The 18464-nt window shown below is 62.0% G+C and overlaps 2 protein-coding genes across 8 annotated transcripts in view; one reads left to right on the top strand and one right to left on the bottom strand.

Annotated features, from left to right (window-relative positions):
- Positions 1-129: 129 nt before the first annotated feature.
- On the top strand, positions 130-4336 carry CENPX (centromere protein X). The gene is made up of 5 exons (XM_058561915.1): positions 130-223; positions 2944-2995; positions 3216-3269; positions 3558-3646; positions 3758-4336. The coding sequence occupies exons 1-5, from the start codon at positions 194-196 to the stop codon at positions 3770-3772; spliced, it is 240 nt and encodes a 79-aa protein (XP_058417898.1). The 5' UTR covers positions 130-193; the 3' UTR covers positions 3773-4336.
- Positions 4337-5713: 1377 nt separating this feature from the next.
- The window catches only part of ASPSCR1 (ASPSCR1 tether for SLC2A4, UBX domain containing), a 31188-nt gene continuing 18437 nt past the window's right edge, over positions 5714-18464 (bottom strand). For 3 of the 7 annotated variants that reach the window (XM_058561908.1, XM_058561909.1, XM_058561914.1), the window contains exons 8-13: positions 12643-12782; positions 12314-12395; positions 11780-11846; positions 10864-10926; positions 10220-10272; positions 7064-8594 (exon numbers count right to left, since the gene is read on the bottom strand). In XM_058561908.1, coding sequence (XP_058417891.1) covers positions 8223-8594; positions 10220-10272; positions 10864-10926; positions 11780-11846; positions 12314-12395; positions 12643-12782 — 777 coding nt within the window. In that variant the 3' untranslated portion in view covers positions 7064-8222. Of the gene's footprint in view, positions 5822-5907; positions 6072-6148; positions 6219-6485; positions 6538-6742; positions 7012-7063; positions 8595-10219; positions 10273-10863; positions 10927-11779; positions 11847-12313; positions 12396-12642; positions 12783-18464 lie in introns of those variants that run through there. The other 4 variants (XM_058561910.1, XM_058561911.1, XM_058561912.1 and 1 more) reach the window with 4 other exon arrangements.

Below are 18464 nucleotides of genomic sequence, written 5' to 3'. Positions count from 1 at the left end.
CGGGCCGCCAGCCCGAGGAGCAGAGGCAGCACGCTCCGGTGCCATTGGATAGGGGCGGGGAGGGACTGAGGAGGGCGCGCTCAGAACTGATTGGCTGGGGACTCGGAAGCAGGGCTGCGGAGGACGCGCTCCGGGCTGATTGGCTTGGGGCTCGGGGACGGGGGTTGCGGACGGTGTGAGCGGGGCGGCGGTCATGGAGGGAACTTGCGCTGGTTTCCGGAAAGTGAGAGAGGGCCGGCTGGGCGGGCGGGGGGTTCCGGGGCGGCGGGGGCACTGCGGTCTGGCCCCACGCATGACCCACGTGCGGGCCCTGAGCTAGCCCCCGCGGTGCCCGCTGGGGCCTTCCAGGGTGGGCCCATTCCCAGAATCCGGCCACGACCCCCATCCCGCGCGCCCTTCACCTCCGGTCGGTAGGGTCCCGCGGCCGGTGGCAGAAGGTTGGGCAGGCAGCCTGGTCTGCAGCACGAGGGAGCGGGCTGCAGAAACCGGGCAAGGGTGGGTGGCGCCGCGGCGGAATGCAGGGGGCTCAGAGAAGAGCCCCGGCCCGCCGCCTCCCGCCCCGCCCTGATGCTCGGGGATCTGGCGGGACCTCCCTAAACCGCCGCGCGTAGAGCGCAGTTCCGCCCGGTTCGCTGACAGTCACGCTGCCCGCGTATTCTAAAGAGCCCGGCGCCGAACTGCGTTTCTGGCAGCCTGTTTGTGCTCCGTCTGGTGTTAGGGCTCTACAAGTGCTTTCTTAGCAACACCCTAGCACAGTCAGGCACTGTTACTGTTACATGCACTTGACGTAGATTCACCCGTGTAATGCTCAGCCACCCTAGGAGATGGGTACTAGTACCATCCCCATTTACCAGTGGGGAAACTGAGGCAAGGCTAGGGTCAAACCCAGGCCATCCGACTCCAGAGTCTTGCCTTGTGCTCTGCACCTGGCTAGGGCTGCTCTGGGTGAGTGGGTAGCAAGGCCCCTGCTGGCTCCCATGCCCTGCAGGCTGTGAGTGGTTTCTGAGTCTCATTTTGTTGCTCTGCTCTAAGGTTAGGAGGCACTGAGCCCTTGATGTCAGGAAGGTGCTCCAGGAGGGCCTGTGAGCTTTTGTGACCTGGGGAGGAAAGGAGGGTCTCAGCCCCTCGTGAGCACTTCCTTGTCCCACACCTCACCGGTGGGGGTTTCAACCTTGCAGAAGCTCAGGGGAGTTCTCTTTGGTTCACCTTCTGCTGCTTCTCCTTTTTCACCCAGGCTCGTGGCTCTGCCCTGGCGCAGAAGGGGTCAGTGATCTAAAAGGGAAAGTCACTGAGGCTGGGGCGACCTGGCAGGGTGATTGTGAGAATCCGCCTATCGTAGTAGCTGAAGAGGGGAGCACCAGGCTTGGCCTCCATCATGCTGCCCTGGACAGCTCTGGAGTCCTTGGCCCAAGGGCTCTGGCCAGAGTGGGGTTGTGGTCATTACGTATGAGCAGGGCTGTCCCAGTTGCAAGTATCAGGGAGGGGCAAAGGCTGAACACATCCCAGGTCCCCTCTTGTCCTCTGTGAGTTCAAGTCACTCGTTTGTTCAGGGAACCACCACTCCCAGCTGGTGCTAGATGTCGCAACAGCCCCATGCAGCAGCCCCCCATGCAGCAGCCTGGCTGATTTAGCTCTTCCTGGAGGTCCAGGAGCAGGTGGTGCAATAGACCCTTCTGGGCCTTTTCTGGTACCTTCCTGGTAAGCAGCAAGAAGGACCAGCAGGTGGTGCCAAGCTCACGCGGTCACTGCTGGGAGGGAAAAGCCGCTGCAGCCGCTTCAAGTGACTGCTTCCCCAACTGACCAGGTGGCAAGTTCTTACCCTTCTGAGCCTGGGCACCATCCTCTGTCCACTCCGCTCTGCTCTTGGGCTTTGCTGAGCTGCGCTGAGCGAGGTAGCGCGACCTCCCGTGGCTAAGGCTGGAAGGCTGAACGGTCCCCAGCTCACCTTCCCTGCACAACACCCTGTCTCTGAGCTCCTGCTGCTGCTGTCCTCCCAACTCCCCCATGCGCTCTGCTGGCTCCTCGTTTGCAGCCTCTTCTGGCTGGTCCCTGCCCTCAGCAACCTCACGTGGTCCACCCACATGCTGCCACCTCCCAAATCCTCATGGCCAGCTCCAACCTTCCAGAAGGCCCTTCTCTCAGCTCCAACCGCCCCTCTGGCCACTCTGCTTGGGTGCCTCATGTGTCTCTCTGAATGTGTCCCAAGCTGAGCTCCTGAGTCCCTGGACCCCAGAATCCATCTCTGTCCACAGCCCCTATCTCTGCAGAGTGGCACCATCCTTTGGAGGCTTAAGCCCCAACCTTGAGGAATCTTGGCCTGGACCCATCCTTGTCTCATCCTTGGTCATCAAGAAGTCCTACAGATATGTCCAGGCTCTGTGCCCCCATCCCCTGTCCACCCTGACCACCCATTGAGGCTGTAGCCCAGCCCTGCCCAGCACTGCGGTTCCTATAGTGTCTGTCCTGTTACAAGAAGATTCCCTTTGGCACCACCTGCACTGCATGTTGTAGGCTCCAGGGAGGGACCTCGGTTGGAGGGTCTGACACAAGCTAGGCAGTGTTGGCAGACAGACCTGTGAAGAGGCCCATGGTGGGAGTGGCTACCTCCAGCCCCTTGAGGGGAGAGTGCTTTGGTCCCAGGGGTGGGGACACAAGAGTGCCCTGGATTTCACAAGGACTGGAGCCCCAGAGAACACCAAGCAGGCACCTGGGCTGCTTCCACCTGCCTTGCACATGTGTCTAATTTCTGGGCCTCCTGGAGACATCTACGGGGAAGTTTCTCCCCACCGCCTCGTCCCCCACCCTGGGAGAGGCCCGTGGGCAGAGGGCATTTCCGGTTGGAAATTACATCCCCACCCAGAACTAAATGCCTAAGGGGTCTGCAGCAGTCAGAGGGATGGGGGCAGGGGCAGTGGGCCACTGACACCCCTTCATCCCCCCCAGGAACTGGTGAGCAAGCTGCTGTACCTGCACTTTAAGGACGACAAGACCAAAGGTGTGTGACACCAGCTGGGAGGCGGACAGGACCCCACATCGCAGCTCTGCAGGGCCAGGGCCACCAGGAGGGCCGGGGTGGGGAGGGCTAGGAGTCACCCGCGCAAGGATGAGCCAGGTGAGAAGTAGTGAGGAAAGAAGTGGGGGGTGGGACTGCAGCCCCTGGCTAGGGCACAGGGAGCGCGCAGGGATCCTGTAACCTGCTCCCCTCCACCTTGCAGTCAGCGGGGACGCACTGCAGCTCATGGCCGAGTTGCTGAAGATCTTTGTCGTGGGTAAGCCGAGGGACCCCAGCAGCGTCCTCTGATGTCCAACCTGGGCTCATCCAGACCATCCATGACCCTTTCGCATTTTTCATGGGGAAACCAGGACATGTATTTTTCCCATTTTCCCACAAGCACCTGAGCTCTGTATCCCTGGAAAGTTGTGTTTCAGAGGCCACAACCTCCATCTCCTGAGCTGCCAGCTAGCACAGGGGGGGCTGAGGCTGAGGCCCAGGGGGCTGCAGGGTTCAAGCCCCCCCAACCTTCTTCGCCTCTCACTTTCCTCCTGTGTCCCGGCAGAGGCGGCCATCCGCAGCATCTGGCAGGCCCAGGCAGAGGACCTGGCCCTCGTGGACCTGGACCAGCTGGAGAAGGTGCTGCCACAGCTGGTAGGTGGGCCCGGCAGAGGGAGCAGCGTGCCCTCCAGGAGCGGGGGCTGGCAGAGGAGATGAGGGGTGCGCTGGCACCCATGAGGCTCTGAGCGCTCCTCTCCCCCACAGCTTCTAGACTTCTAGGGGTTTCCGTGCTTGCTGCGGCTGCCTGTCCAAGTCACAGCCAAGCCCCGTGTTCATGTGTCGTCTGTGGCCTCTGACTTCAGGCAAGGAAGGAGCTGCTGATCCCTGAGATTCTCCTCCCACCCTGAAGACTGAGCCAGGTCCCAGCAAACGCACCTCTCCTCCTAGTGTCCTCTCTGCCCTGCTGCCGACAGCCTGGACGCAGCAGATGGGGGGGTACTGAGGTGATGGCGGGCCTGTGTGGGGAGCCAGGCCCATGGGGTCTGGCGCCACAGCAGGTGCCCATCCCTCGTGCCTCCCAGGACAGCCGAGCACCCACTGGCGTGGGAGAAGCGCTGGGTCCTTGGGAAGCAGGTGCTGAGGGAGAAGTGGGGACCAGTCCACCTGAGCAGGTAACCTGTGTGTCTTCTACAAACAAGCGGAGCTGCACACAGTCCTGCCACCCCGACATCAAAGCTGGTGTGTAACCTTTTAACCATTTGATATTCCCCTCAGAAGATGCTTCCCTGAGCTATAAATTTGTTCTCGTAAAGCAACATCAATAAATCAAAGCTGTCTCTCCCAGGCGCTGCCTCCTTGTTGCCCTTAATCACCTAAAGTTGCTTCAAAACCTACTCACCCCCTCTATCAACCTTGGTAAGACAAAAGCAAAGCTCTGAGAAAGGACAGAATAACAAACAGCATGTGTGAGTGCCCTGCCGTGGGCCGGGCTGCGGAGAGGGGCTGTGAAATCGGAGCCCTTGCACATGTGCCTGCTCTTCTGGAAGTAGTACTCCTGCCACGGGGTTGCTGTGGTTGTGGGGTTGCCACCAGCCAGCAGGTGCGCCCGGAAATGTCAGTGTGGGCAGGGTCTGCTCGTGGGGGATCATGCTGGTGCAAAGGACCCGGGTGTGCAGGGTGGGAAGAACCTAGAGACCAGCCATCAGGCCCCTGCCCCAACACCAGGGCCCTTCCCACCGCAGAGACTCAGACCAGCGCGGGACCCACTAGAAGGCCCATCTGGGAGATATGGCTGCCCTGGATGCTCAAGGGCCTCTGGGGCCCAGCTCCTTTGGCTCAAGTCTGGGCCACCCCCCAACCTGGCCCTCCCTACCCGGCAGCACCCACCTCCTTTTAGTTCTAAAATCTGCTTTGACTCGTCAGAGCCCAGGATAGGAACACCCAAAGGGCTCTGGGCCGTGACTAGAGTCAGGACATGGAGCCGCAAGACATGGTCCACTGGGGAGGGACATCCAGGTTGGGGAGGCAGGTGGGACAACCGCTGCCCTTGGCTGAGCCACCCCACCCACACTTGCCCCACCTCTGTGCCCTCCCACCCCTGCACCTGAGGATGGTGTGGGTTGGTGGGGCAAGCCCCCCCCAATTCACCCCTGCTGGCCCCTTCCTGCACCTCTTCCTTCCCTGCCTCTGCCCCGCCCTCCCCACCCCCCGCAGTCTCTGGGCTTCAGAGCACTAGGAGCATATGGAAGTAATTAGACCTGAAGGGGGAGGCTGGTGACAAGTGCCAGAACCCGTGCCCCACAGCCACTTTGAAGTGCGCTCAGATGGTGGGGGCGGGCGGGGCACTGGGAAACCCCAGGCCAGCCCTGCCCAGCCACATGGTCCACCCCTCTGCACCAGGGCTGGGGTGGCCCGGCCTGTGACAGCCAGGCAGTGGGTGATGCCTGGAGGCCTTTCTTCTCACACCTCAGAGGGGGAGTAATTAACAATGTCAATTAGGTAAAAACCAAGAGGAAGTGGCCTGAGGTTCAGGGAGGACACTTGTGCCCTTGTTAACGAGAGCAAGGCCCCAGCAAGCAGCCCCCGGCCCACACCCTGGTCCAGCCTGGCTGCAGGACTGGCTGGCCCTGGGGTTGGGAGTAGCTGGAGGCCTGTGCCTGCGAGGCTGGGGCAGAGGACCCAGAGGCCCTCTTCAGGAGAAAGGAAGACAGGAGAGTCTCATGAGGGTCAGGAAAGAAGTTTGAGCTTTTATTCCTGCTGAGGGTGGGGAGGGGTCCTGTGGCCGGCAGAGTGGGGACCTCCAGTGTGGCAGCTCTCACCTCTTGCTAGCTGCAGTACAAACACACCAGGATGACCTTGGGGGCCCTGGGCCCCGACCCAGAAGCCCTTCCCCACCCAGCCACCCACCACAGTACCTGGCAGCTTCAGCCATTTGGGCATCTTGCCCAGATCCCTCCTCACAGGCTGGGCTGTCCCAGGGCTGGGCTCAGGGGGCCCCTCAGCAGTTGGCTCCAACTCAACGGGTGTCAGGTCAGGGGCTGGCAGCGGGGATGGGGTCCCAGTGGCCCTGGACAGGCACCTGGGGATGGAAGGCCAAGGCTCATGATAGTAGGCACTGCAGCAGTGGGCTCACCCCACCCCTCTGCAGGCACTCACCTAGCCACCAGCACGTCAGCTGCAGACGGGGAGATAGTGTGTTCCAGCAGCCTGGGCTCCAGGTAGAAGCCTGTAAGATGCCCACTCTGCCCTCAGGTCACGGAGGTGGAAGAGGGGGTCCCACCCACCACCGCTGCTCTGCAATGGGAGGGGACATGGCCTGGGCAGGTGGCTGTCCCAGCCTAAAGCCCCCAGGGAGTAGGGGATCGTGGTATCTGGGCCGCAGGTCTCCCTCCCAGGCCCGAAGGAAGTCCCCTGCTCTGGGACGTTGATGAGCTGGAACACGGGGACCAGGGCTGGCTGGTGGTGATGGGCAAAGCAAGGGGCCCCCACCTACCTGTGAGCTCCTCAGATCCAAAGTGCACGAGGGCAGCAGGAAAGAGGTTTGCCTGCAAGGATGGCAGAGGGGAGCTTAGGGGGCCAGGTGGGTGCCAGGTGGGCACTGTGGGCAGAGGCCAGTGGGGAAGGTGGGCTGCACCCTACTTCCTGTGGTGGCCTCATGAGGGCTGCACCCGGAGGCAAGCCACACTCACCAGGCCCAGGGCTCTGTTGAGGAGGGCTACAGCCCCCAGCAGGCCGCTGCCATGAGCACAGTCCATTGCCCGGTCCCCATGAGCTGCCCCCAGCCCGGCTTTGCCTGCTCCTTCTCTGGCACCAATCCCAGGGCAAGCCAGGCTAGGGCGTCAGACCACAGGGGACTCTCCAGGGACCAGCCCCAAGCACCAGCTGGACAGGAAGTTCTTGTAGTTTGTGCACTCTGGCATTTTTAATCACCTCTTCTCCCTCCTGCCCAGTTCCTGGGGTGAACGGCTAACATTCTGAAGGCAGGAAGTAGGCCTGGAAGTCCCCACCCTCTGCAGAGACTGTAGGAGGCAGACAGATCAGAGGAGATACAAACAGACACACTGCAGTACAGGGCAGAGAATGGCCAGGGAGGCCGGAGCAGCATAGGGTGGCTGCCAGCTGGGGCCCCCAGCCTATGCTGTCCCCCTCCCCCATCCATGTTGCCTGAAGAACAGAGAGCGTGGGGGTCTTCAGGGGCAGCCAGACCCCTGAGGGGGCCACCTTCAGGCTGAATGCAAGCACCCAGACCTGCTGGGAGCAGCTGGCCGGGAGACAGGAGCACCATGGGGGGACCCTCAGCTGGCCCAGGCCCAGGCCCAGGCATGGGGAGTGGGCGACTTGTGGAGACAAGTTGCTTTAGGAGTCCAGGGCCAGAGGTGCTGCGCAGGTCTGCTGCCTTTGAGAGTCCACCAGCCAAGACCCTGAACGCCAATGCTCAGGTTCCCTGACTCAACACTGGGTGGGTTTTGCCTGGTGGGGAAGAGCCAGTGCCAGCTAGTGCGAAGCCCCACCCGCAGAGCGGGCACTGCACTGGGGTCCGCACATCCCACCCTGGGGGGTCCAGGAACTGTGCCTCTCCTGAGCTCCCATCTGTGGGGTTGGTGACTCAGGGTTTCTGCTCAGGGACTGGCCTCGCCTGCAGAAGCATGGGATGAAGATGGGTCATACTACCCCTGACATGCCCCTGTAGGCCTCCCAGGCAGGGGGCTAGATGGTAGTACAGAACCAAAGCTATAGGCAGAAGGCCCCAGGGCACCCCCGGCGTCATAACCTGCCTTCCACTCCCACCTCTTCAACCAAGGAGGACCATGGCTGCAAGCCCCAAAGCTGGCCCGAGGTAGCAACGATGCTACTGCCCAAGGATCCGTGTCCTCAGTCCTCGGTGGAAAGGCCACAGCTGCCAGATGAGGGCATCCTCTCTGCTCTTGGCCCTGAGCTCTCGGAGTCGGGGTGATGGGTATTAATAAAAGGAAGCTTCAAAAACCAGGCCTAGGAACACTGAGACTGCAGCCAAAGCCAAGGGACACAGATAAGGGCTGTGAATGCTCTGAAAACCCCACTGTGACACCTGGGACCAAAGATTCGTGTGGAAGGATGCCCTGGGGGTCTGTGGGGGCTGCCCCAGGGCCCTGGAGGCACTGGAAGCTGGGAGGTGGCCAGGGAACAGGAAGGAGACGTGGGGAGGACAGCGCCCCTACCTTCCCTGGGCTCAGCTTAGCTGGACCCCGACTCAGCCAACGCACCAGGTGCCGGGGCCACCCTCCCAGCACCGCGCTGGATGGCATTGTACCCATTTCACAGGACCCTGCCCAAGCCCACCCAGCCAGGCCATCTGGGGGCTGTAGAGCTTGAAGCCTTGAAGATCCCTCCCACCAGCTGGGAGTCCTTCGGGCCCCTCGGAGCAGCTCCTCTTGAACTTTGCCTCCCTGTCTCCCCTCAGCACCTGCTGGAAGCCTTCTTCCCACTGGCTTGTATCTCTTGAATCCCAACCAAATAAGGGGTGAGTGGACAGCACAGAAGACCACCATGACCACCACGAGGGAAGGTCTACCTGTCTGCTCAGGCTGAGGAGATCCCTGCAGATCCTGGTGGTCTTCAGAGCCTGCTAAGGGAGATGCCTGAGCCAGGGACAAGGCAGTAGGCGGGGGGCTGAGATGGAGGCAGAACAAGGCCCCCTGGGGCTCGGGGCAGCACGCAGCACTAAAGGGGGCTCAGACCCGGAAGCAGGTTTGATGTGGGGCCTTTGTGCCCACCAGCTGTGTCCCTGCATCCTCCCATCCTGTCCTCAACCCTGCCCTTTCTCAGCACTCACTCACTCTCCTGGTCCAGCAGCCAAAAAGGGCAGCTGGGCTGCCATCCCCCACACCCACCCCATGCTGTCACTCTCTGAAACTCGGGCCGGCTCCAGGGCAGCCAGCAGCCAGAGCACGGCCCTGCCAGGGACATGAAAGCCGGCGGCTTCCTCGCCTGCTCACTCGCGCCTGCTCACTGGCGGGAGGGAGGAAGCCTTCCTTCCCTGAGCCCTGCCAGCTCTCTGATCGCCGGCAGGCAGGGACACCACCCCGTGCAGAAGCCTTGCGGCTCCAAGGCTGAGCTGACGGATGAAAGGAGACGGCTGCTGGTAGCAGAGGCAGAGTGTCACCAGAAATCAGCTGTGTGGGCGGGGCAGGCAGCACCCCAGGGCTCCTAATGGGAGCGGGCCTGGGCGCTAGTCTCCTCCATCCTAAAGCACCTTCCAAATTCAATGTTTATCAACAGGCTGGCCAGAGAAGAAGGGAGGGAGAGAGGGAGGAAAGACAGGCAGGGATGGAGGAAAGAGGCCCAGCACCTCTGGGGCTCCCAGGGTGAAGAAGAAGGGGGCTGCAAAGGGTGGGGAGCACACAGTGCCCTGCTCCCACCCACTTTAACTCCTTTCCTTGGTGAGCTTCCAGCCTCTGTGACTGGTTTTGCCCTATCTCCCCCACAATGGTGGCAGCAAGCAGACCCCCTCGCCCCAACTCAGACCTCTGCAGGGCCTGCCAGCCAGTTAATAAGGGCCAGTCTCTGTTACTAATTAAAACAGCTTAAGAGACTTTGAAGACAAAACCATTAGGCCAGAGAGCTGGGGAGGCCCCAGGCTGCTCTCCCAGAGGCAACAGGACAGGACATTCCTCTTGGCTCTGGAAGGCAGCCCAGCAGGGCACTGCATCAACACTCCTCACCCTTGGGAGCCCTAGGGGCTGATGGCAGGGTGGGGCAGAAGCAGCCACAGTAGCAAGGAGGGCCCACGACAGCATTCCCAGGAGAGGCAGTGGGGTCCAACGGGAGGCAGGAGCAGGGAAGCAGGCCTGGCAGCAGCCCCTCCAGCCCAGGGCAAAACCTACCCAGTAGCTGGCACCCCTGGGGCCTCCGGGGCAACCAGCCACCTGCAGCTGAGGCCTCTGACCCTTGACCCTTCAGGGGCTCCCCCAGCAGCCCCACCTGCCGGCCTCTTCTCACCCAGCCCGCAGGCAGTCCTGCTCAGGACGGCTGGCAGCCAGCCAGGCAGGCCCACCCTTGCTAGGGCAGGAAGCGGAGGAGGCTGGAAAGCCCCAGAACCAACTTCAGAGGCGCCCTGCTCCCTCCAGTCCGCCAGCTAAAAGGCGTTATTATCCTCCCACAGCAGCTGCCAGGGCGCTCCTCCCGAGCAGCCTTGGCCTTGCCCTCCCCAACTGGCCAGAGCAGTGCCCCTAGCCAAACAGTCCGTACCTGAAAGAGGGTCATCGTGTGGTCGTCCAGGATGGTTTTTGGAGGAGCAATGACTGCGGAAATATGGTCTTCTGGGTCAGGAAGCACCTTGCCCCCTGGCCCCTCGCCCCCATCCCCACTACCCAGGGAAGACAGGCCTGAGGTAAGCAGGGAGGCCCAGGGCCCACAGCCTTCGGAGAGCGTACTTTTGAAGAGCCCCCTCAGCTCACAGCCCTCTGCCCACATCTCTGCTGCTGCAAAAACTCTGGTGAGGGGCTAGGGGGAGGGGCCTTGAACAGACCCACCTGCAGGGGACCCAGCCCCACCCAGTTCCCTATGCAGCCCAGTGGCCTGACCCCTCACCCCCCAGAAGCCCTCCGAGGGAGGCCAGCAGCTCTCCATTCCCCCATCTCCCCACAGCTCCCGGGGGCCCTGGAGGAGAGGCCAGAAGCAGAGGGTGCTGATGCAGGACAAAGGCCGACTTCCCTCCCTCTCTGACTCCCCAGTTCTGGACTTGTCCTCAGACACCAGTGGGCCTCACTGACCACAAGACCTGCCTCCCTCACGACACTGTTTCTATGGGAAAAGCTGCTTAAACCACAATGGGAGGGGTCGGGGGTCATGGAGGCCTGAGCGTGAGCAGGAGGTCCCGGAGGAACACTCACACAGGTGGAACGGCAGCTCGGGGTTCCCAAGGTGGCTCCTCACAAAGTCCTGCAGATCCCCCACTGGAGGAGGAAGGACAGGGTAAGCAGAAGGGCTCCATGGGACAGGCACAGGCCCCATGCTCAGACTCGCTCCAGGGCCCCACTATGGGATGGGACGAGCCGGGTCCAACCTCTGTGCACACCCCCACTGCCCTCCAGGCTGGCCTTGGGGGACTTGCCACCAGCCCCAGGCAGCTGGGCCTCCTGGGCCTCAGGCACTATGGACACTGCTCCCATCCTCAGGCTGAATCCAAGCCCAGGAGTGGAAACTCAAGCTTGGTCCTTCTGCAGTACCCCGAGATGCTCAGCCCTGCTGGACCGCAGTGCAGGCCGCAACCGAGACTCCCACCCTGCTGGGAAGCATCCCTCCCCACCCACCACCCAGTCCTGAGCTCCGTCCTGATGAGGCCCCGGGTACAAGGGCATTGTCACACAGCCCCCCAGGGGCCTCGAGGGCCTGCCTGCCACCCTCGCTGTCTTGGGTTCAGGTCACTGAGGGATCCCACTCAGAATTGGTGGCATCGCTGCCTTCCTTCCTGGTGAGCTGTAAGCCCAGGCCAGAGACCCCACTGTTGGGCGTGGGGGAGCCCCGGGCCAACCCTTCCTCTGGCTGCCCCTCTGTCCTGCCGTGCCCAGAAGAGGTGGGTGCACAGCGGCACCCAGTACCACGGGCACCGCCAGGCTGGCCTAGTGAGCATCTGACCCACGACACACTCTGCAAGCTCAGAGCCTGCCGCCTGCCCCACGAAAATGAGAGCACCCTGAAACGTCTGTCTCCCTAGAGCCCAAAGACCAGGTGGCTGCAGTCCCATGGCCCAGAAGGAGCCAGGAGGTGCTCAGAGGGCGCCCCACCCTCCCAGACGGGGCTGCTTACCTGTCTCACTGGGCCGGAAGAAGCCCTGCAGGATGTAGCGGTCAGGGAACAGGACCCTCAGGACCACCTAGGCCAGGACAAGCCGAGTTGTCAGCAGGACAGCTAGAGCCCGGCCCAGGCAGGAGGAGGCAGCTGCACCCCTGGGCTCACGATGGCCAAGCCCCTCACCCCATACCAGCAGACACCAGGACTGGGGCAGGCAGAAATGCCAGCTGCCCCTGGCCCAGGCTGTGCCCCCCACGCTCCTGGCCAGAGCTGCAGCCTCTGCTTGCTGTGCCACGGGCTGGCCACAAGGACCAATCAGGTACCCCCATGTGCATTTGTAAACAATGATGACATTTGTTTTAATTATAAAAAGGGGTTGACTGGTTCATCAATGAACTGTGGCTGCGCAGGCCTCGGGTGAAGCCAGGTGACCACAGCCAGTGGCATGTGGGCTGCGGTTGCTGAGGGTGAGACTTCTGTTCCCTGCTGGAACCACAGGAGACCCCAGCTCAGAGCCACGCGCAGACACCCGCCAACCACTCCACGTACCTTTGGGTATCGCTCCAGTTTCTCCTTCATCTGAGCCTCCCTGAAGGCCTTGGTCACTAAGGGCGCTTCTTCTAGGCGCTTCCTGCAGGGGGGTGAGGGGTGGTGAAGGTGCCAGGTCTCCCCAGCCAGAGCAGAGGCCCCACACCAGCTGGACTCTGGATTTCTTTCTTGCCCCACCCCGGCCTCCATAGGCTGCTCCCCCATAGAGGGCTGTAATAGGAGATCCCTGCCTAGGCCCCTGCACCCCACAAGGTGCTGCCGAGGGCATGGGTGTTGGGGATCCAAAGTGGGAAGCAGGGAGACACCAAAGGGGCCGGGGGCACACCCACCGCTCACTCTTGAGTTGGGCCAGGCGTCTTCGCACGTCGTCCACGGTCACCTCGAAGAACTCATCAGGCAGCTCTGCAGGCCAGGCCTGGAGCAGCTCTTCCAGGTCAGGATGGCACACCACAGTATCTCGGTCCACCGGCTGGGTAGGCAGAAGGCTCGGCTGATGTAGGCTCCCAGGAGGCTGGGTCACCCAGGCCCCACAGCTGGAGTGGCCGTGCAGGCCCCTGAGTTGAGCACACACCCTCACCGGGCCCACCTGTCAGCCCATGGCCAGGGCCAGGTCTCCAGGGTGGGGTGTAGGCCGTGGGCTGGGGGACCCCACCCCAGGCCCAGCCTGTCCAGGACCAGAGCACCCCCCAAGGCCTGCCTCCTCAGCAACGCTGATGATCACCAGCAGGGCACATGGCTCAGCCAGGCGGGCTGGCACCCGTGGCCCCCTCACAAGAGTAGGGTAAATGGCAGCTTGGCAGGGCCAGCCTCCCCAGCAGCTCCTCTGCTCACTCCTGTCTCCGTGGGGGGCCCCTCACAAGAGGCCCAGGGAGCTGCCTGCTGTCACAGTCCCCCAAAGTGGCCACGTCAGGGGCTCCACCAGAGAGCAGGGGAAGCAACAGCCCCTAAATTAGAGGTTTGGCAGAAACCTGTCAACCACTGGCCCCAGAGCCAGGCTGACTCCCCTTCTCCTCCCCAGGGGAGCGGCCCAGCCCCACCTCTGCCCACCCTGGGGACACAGGAAGGGACAGCGTCACTCCTAACTGGCAGCAACGATGGTGGAAATTACCAGGCAGGGCTCGCTCTGCTTGCGGCACCTCCGGGTGGGTAACTTCAGCGAGTGCAATGGGGGTGGGACGCCGCCCATGGAGCAGGGCCTGACGGAGGCGTCCAGCTAGGCCGGCAGGACCCGCACCAGGTCCTGCCCTCCCTCACATAAAACAGCTGTGAGCTGTCAGGGGCGAGGGCACCCTCTGCCCTCTGCCCCTGCCTGCCCCTCACCTCCCGACTCTGGTTTCAGCATAGGAATTCCACCTCCTGCTTCTGGACACCTGGGGACGGGCTTGGCAGGCTCTTGGAACACACTTCCCCAAATGTCCCTTCCTGCAGCCTTCTACACAGCCCAGCCTCGCCACAGCCCCACCTGCTCTAAATGTTAGCCTCACCGCCCTGGGGATGGCCAGGCCTAGGCCGGTCGAGGGCCAGGGCTGCCCAGTGTTTGAGGACTCACCAGTCCAGTGCACCCGCCAGGTGCCTCCAGGGCTGCCCGCCCCCAGCCACACCCAAGGCCTCGACTGTCCACACCGGCAGCTCCCTACAGTCCACTGAGCGCACGGCTGCATCACACATCACAACACAGCTCGCCCTCTGTGAAGGAAGGTGTGCTCTCACCAGGAAGCCCCTCTGATCTCGGGGCGCTGTGGAAGTGGCCAGGAAGGGCTGGCTGAGGCCCAGGCAGCAGAGCCCGTAGATGGCTGACTGAGGCCCCTGGGGGCTGCCCCTTCAAAGCCACAACCATCCTGCAGCCGCCACGGGCAGTCTACACCAGAGCTTTTTATAACCTGATGCCAGGTGCCAGGCTGCCCCCCACAGCCACGGCGCCTGCATTCCAGAAGGGCCAAGAGCTCGCCCGGGTTCCTGGGGGAGGGCAAGGGCAGAACGTGGACATGCCTGAGCTGGGAACCGCCATGTCCATGAGTTCTAGGTCCCCAGGAGCTCAAGCACCAAGCCCCCAGGCTAACGAGCAAGCTCTGGGACCAGCCTGTCCCGCTCCCTCCGAGGACCCAGTCCTGGGCATGGGAGTCACCCTGAGAACTCAGCAATCAGGTGATGCGCAGTCTGTGGCACTGAGCTGAGCCTGACCATCCAGATGGGCCCTGACCTCAGGACACAGTTGGTGAAGCCAGGCCCAGGGAGCATGTGGCCACTTTGGCCTCCCCATCCTCCCTGGCACTGCCAGGACACAGCCTGGGGGTGACCAGGAGGACTGCAGACCGCTGGCAGTGCCAACAACTCCAAGGCCACAGCCCTCTCCCTGGGCCACTTGCAGAATGGGGAACACAGGTGATACCAACCATGTCTTCACACTGCTCAGGGGCCACTAACTTTCAGTCAGAAAATAAAACTGACAAAATCCCTCTCTGGTTTTGGATCTACCGTCAATTTCCACCCCTCCCCTCGTCTCCACTCTGCTCCAAAAGCCTGTCTGTTAAAGAGAAGCAAAGAGCCGGGGTCCCACACAGGAACCAGAGTGCCAGGTAAGAGCTGCCTCAGGACACACTCTCCACACTGCCCTGCGCCCCTGGGGCCTCCCTTCCTCTGGGCACAGAAGCCAGAATTCCCAGCAGCCTCTGCTGCCAGACCACTCGAGTCCCAGAGCTGCTGCCATGTCCTGGCCCCAGGTGGGCTCTGTCTCACGAGAAGAGACTGAGGTCCGTGGCTGGGCTGGTAGGAAGTATCACGCTGCCACCAAATGACTGAGGGAGAAGCCAGGGTTTCAAACGCCTCGACTTAGCCTTCCCCAGGAGAAAGCATTTCCACCGCAGAGAAGAGGGCTGAGGAGGAGAAAGAGGCACACATGGGTGCGGGGCCTCACAGGGCACACTGTGCTAGGGAAGGCCAGAGCCCACGGCCTCTCGGCCAAGCCCTGGCCCTGCTCACTTCTGACGCTCTGCCGGCAACCTGTCCTTCACCCGCCATTCCCTGGTCGTCAGCAGGTATTACACAGGCCCCATCCTAGGTAGATTTATGGAGATATTTTTGGATGGAGAGTAGAGATCTAGGATGAGATGCTGTTAGGAAAAAGAGCACACACAGCAGCAACCATGAAGGAACGGCGCGGTGCCTCAGCCCTCACTCCGGGGAAGGAGTTCCCGTGAGTTGGCTGAGGGCCACAGCCCTGGGGCGGGGAGGGGGCCCCAAGATGAACTTCCTGGCTGGTGCCTGAGGATGCTGGCAGGGTCGCAGGCTCTGGGCTAAGAAGACAGAGCTCAGCTCGGGACCTTCTCGGCGCTTCTCACAACTGGCCTTCACGGCCTAAACCTCCAAATTGGCTCCTGAGGCTTCCAGGGAGCCACGCAGAGGACAGCACTTCCACCGAGAACGTGACGTCACCAGGCCTGGGTCATCCTTGCAAAGGCACTGGTTTTCCACCTCATCGACTCAAGGCCTGGCTCCTAAACACTGTCAGTCTACAAAGACACAGTCCCAGGCCCCCATCCCTTTAGCCCAGAGAGAGCCAGAGGAGCTGGTCCCTCCCCCGGTGCCCTGGACACTGTGGCATTGGCGAGAGGATGGGCAGAATAACAGGGACGCAGCCAGAGCCCAAGTGGCCAAAGGCCCAGCGTAAGGTCTCAGCCCATAGGGCGGGGGATCTATTATGACTGCGCCTGACGAAACTGAGGCACAGACGCAATCCTGAGGAGAGGTGCCAGTGTCTGCGGGCTCCAAGCGGGCAGCCATGAGAGACCCTTCTGATGAAATGCCCAGGCCAGGGGCTCTTGTTTCCTGCAAACGCAGGACCCCGGCACAGACTCCCAGGTCCTAGCCTACACCAAGCGTCTTACAGCCAAGAGAACATCCAGAAAAACAGCAAGGAGGGGAGGCAGTCTGTGAATGGGACGACACTTGCCAGGGGCCTGGGAGGTGCGTAGGAGGGACAAGACCCTCTGAGAGGCAGAGGGACAGGAGCACTCTCTGCAGGCCCTGGATGACAGCCCAAAGCTGGACAGATACTAGACTGACACCCAGGCCATTTAGAGGTGGAGACTTGATGACCAACCACCACTGCTGCCTTCAGAAACAGCCCCTGCCACACTGGGACCGGCCCTGTGAGCAAGACCCGAGGGAAGGAAGGCATAAAGGCACTGCCCACCCTCGGCCCCATGCCAGGCTCAGCGCGGCCAGCAGGCACAGCCAGGGGCCGGGCATGGAGGGGACAGGGGGCCAGGTGCTGGTCCGAGACGTGGACCCAGTGCGTCCCCGGACAGTCAGGTGGACATGCTCCAGCAGCCGCCGCATGAGTGGCTGAGGATCCATTTGGGCACACAGGGGTCCCCTCATGTCAGAAGTGGCCTCGCCGCCCACTGAGGTTTCCTTTTCTTGACAGTAATTTTCCAGGACGTGATGACACATGGAGAAAAAAACGTAAAAACTATTTGGAGGTGACCTCAACCCCAGATTTTCCAGCTTCCCTGTGAGGATTCTTGTTTTCCTCCCTCCCTCCTCCCCTCTCTCCCACCTCACTCTCAGCCCAGACTGTCCTCTGACAATGGTTTTGGGTAAGAGAGAATGTGAAGCGTTTCCCCTTGAGGCTTGGAGCTTCAATGAATCAGTGCTCAAGGGACAGAGGCCAAACCTCCTGAGCTACTCACAGAGCCAGCCGCCCTGTGGAGGGAGCGCCAGACCACATGGACACCATCAAAGGCCTCCAGGCAGGCAGGGAGAGCTGTGCCAGAGCTCAAGGCCAGGCCTGATCCCAGGCAAGGCTGCACACGGGAACTCCTCTGAACACCCAAGGCCCTGGTCACGAAGCTCGCAGAGATGTGGTGGCGCAAGGCAGCCTCAGCAGATCCCCTCACTCACCAGCCAGCGCCAGCCAGAGACAGCGCTTTACCCAGGCCTGGGGCCCAACATCCACTCCTGGCTCTGCCCACCCTTCTGAGCAGAAGAAATGAGAGAAGTTCTTTAAAAAGAAGAGATCAGGGTAGCTAAATGCTGGGCCGCAGCAGCAACACTGGCACATTTTAAAACTGAGTGGCTCCCACGCATCCGTGGTGTGGCCAGGCATGTATCGCTGTGGATAAGGCCCATGAACCCCCATAGTACTGAAATAAATAACTGTAGGGTGTGGTTCAGGGTGTCCTCATCCAGAGGCCTGGCACCTGCCCCTGGGGAGCCCAGGGACTGCACAGCCTGAGGTCAGCAAGCCTCAGAGGAGTGGACACCCACAGAGACCAAAGGGCCAGGAAGAATCTGGCAGAGAGCCCCGGGGGCCGCCTGGCCCCACCTGGGCAGCTCTGGGGTTGCAGGGGTGCTCTGGTGGCCAGGGCGCCCTGCACACCCATTCTCCACTCTGGCTCACAGGTTGGGCATCTGTCTCTCCCCTCAGTCTAGTCACGGCTGAGACACAGCAGGACAGAGACGGCTGGAGGGCACCTGCCCATTGCTAGGCTTCAAAAACTGCCACAAGACTCGGCCAGCACCTTCAAAGCCACTGACCATCTGCCAACAAACCTCAATGGACATTCCAATCAAGGCCATGGCTGCGTCTCTTGGGACAGCTGGGCCCCTGGGCTGTCGCCAGAGCCCAGAGGACATCCACAAACACTGACTGAGCACAGCAGGGACAGGCTCGCACCACGCTCTGCGCACACACGTGGGGGACATCACGAGCAGGTGCCTTGGGCCAAGGGAACAAGGGTGGCAGGGGAGCAAGGGGCACCACACTCAGTCCACTCCAGCCCCCAGGCCCTAGCCAGGCTTGTAAACCAGGGAGCAGGGACAGCCAGAGGCAAGGCTGACACCTGCTGTGAGACGGGGGTGCAAGGCACCGAGGAAGTCCCCAACTCTCCGTCTCTGGGGGGGCAAGCCCACCTCCTGGAAGGTGTGGGGCAGGCAGGGGAGATGCTGTCAACTGCCCACCCTGCCTAGTGGATCAGGGCCTTTGATCAGACTCCCATGCCAGCCGCGTGGGGGGCGCCTGCTGGGACTGCGGCCCAGCCGTGCACAGAGATGCGGGGCGGCCTCCAAGGCCGGCAGAAGGACTTCAAAGGACAGGCCATCGGTTGCCGGGCAGCCCCAGCCTCTCCCTGTACCCGGTTCTGATGGCCAG

This window comes from Diceros bicornis, chromosome 18 (genome assembly GCF_020826845.1).
Source record: "Diceros bicornis minor isolate mBicDic1 chromosome 18, mDicBic1.mat.cur, whole genome shotgun sequence".
NCBI classification, from domain to species: domain Eukaryota; kingdom Metazoa; phylum Chordata; class Mammalia; order Perissodactyla; family Rhinocerotidae; genus Diceros; species Diceros bicornis.
Note: the sequence above shows the minus strand (reverse complement) of the source record. Positions and strands in the feature narration are given on the sequence as shown.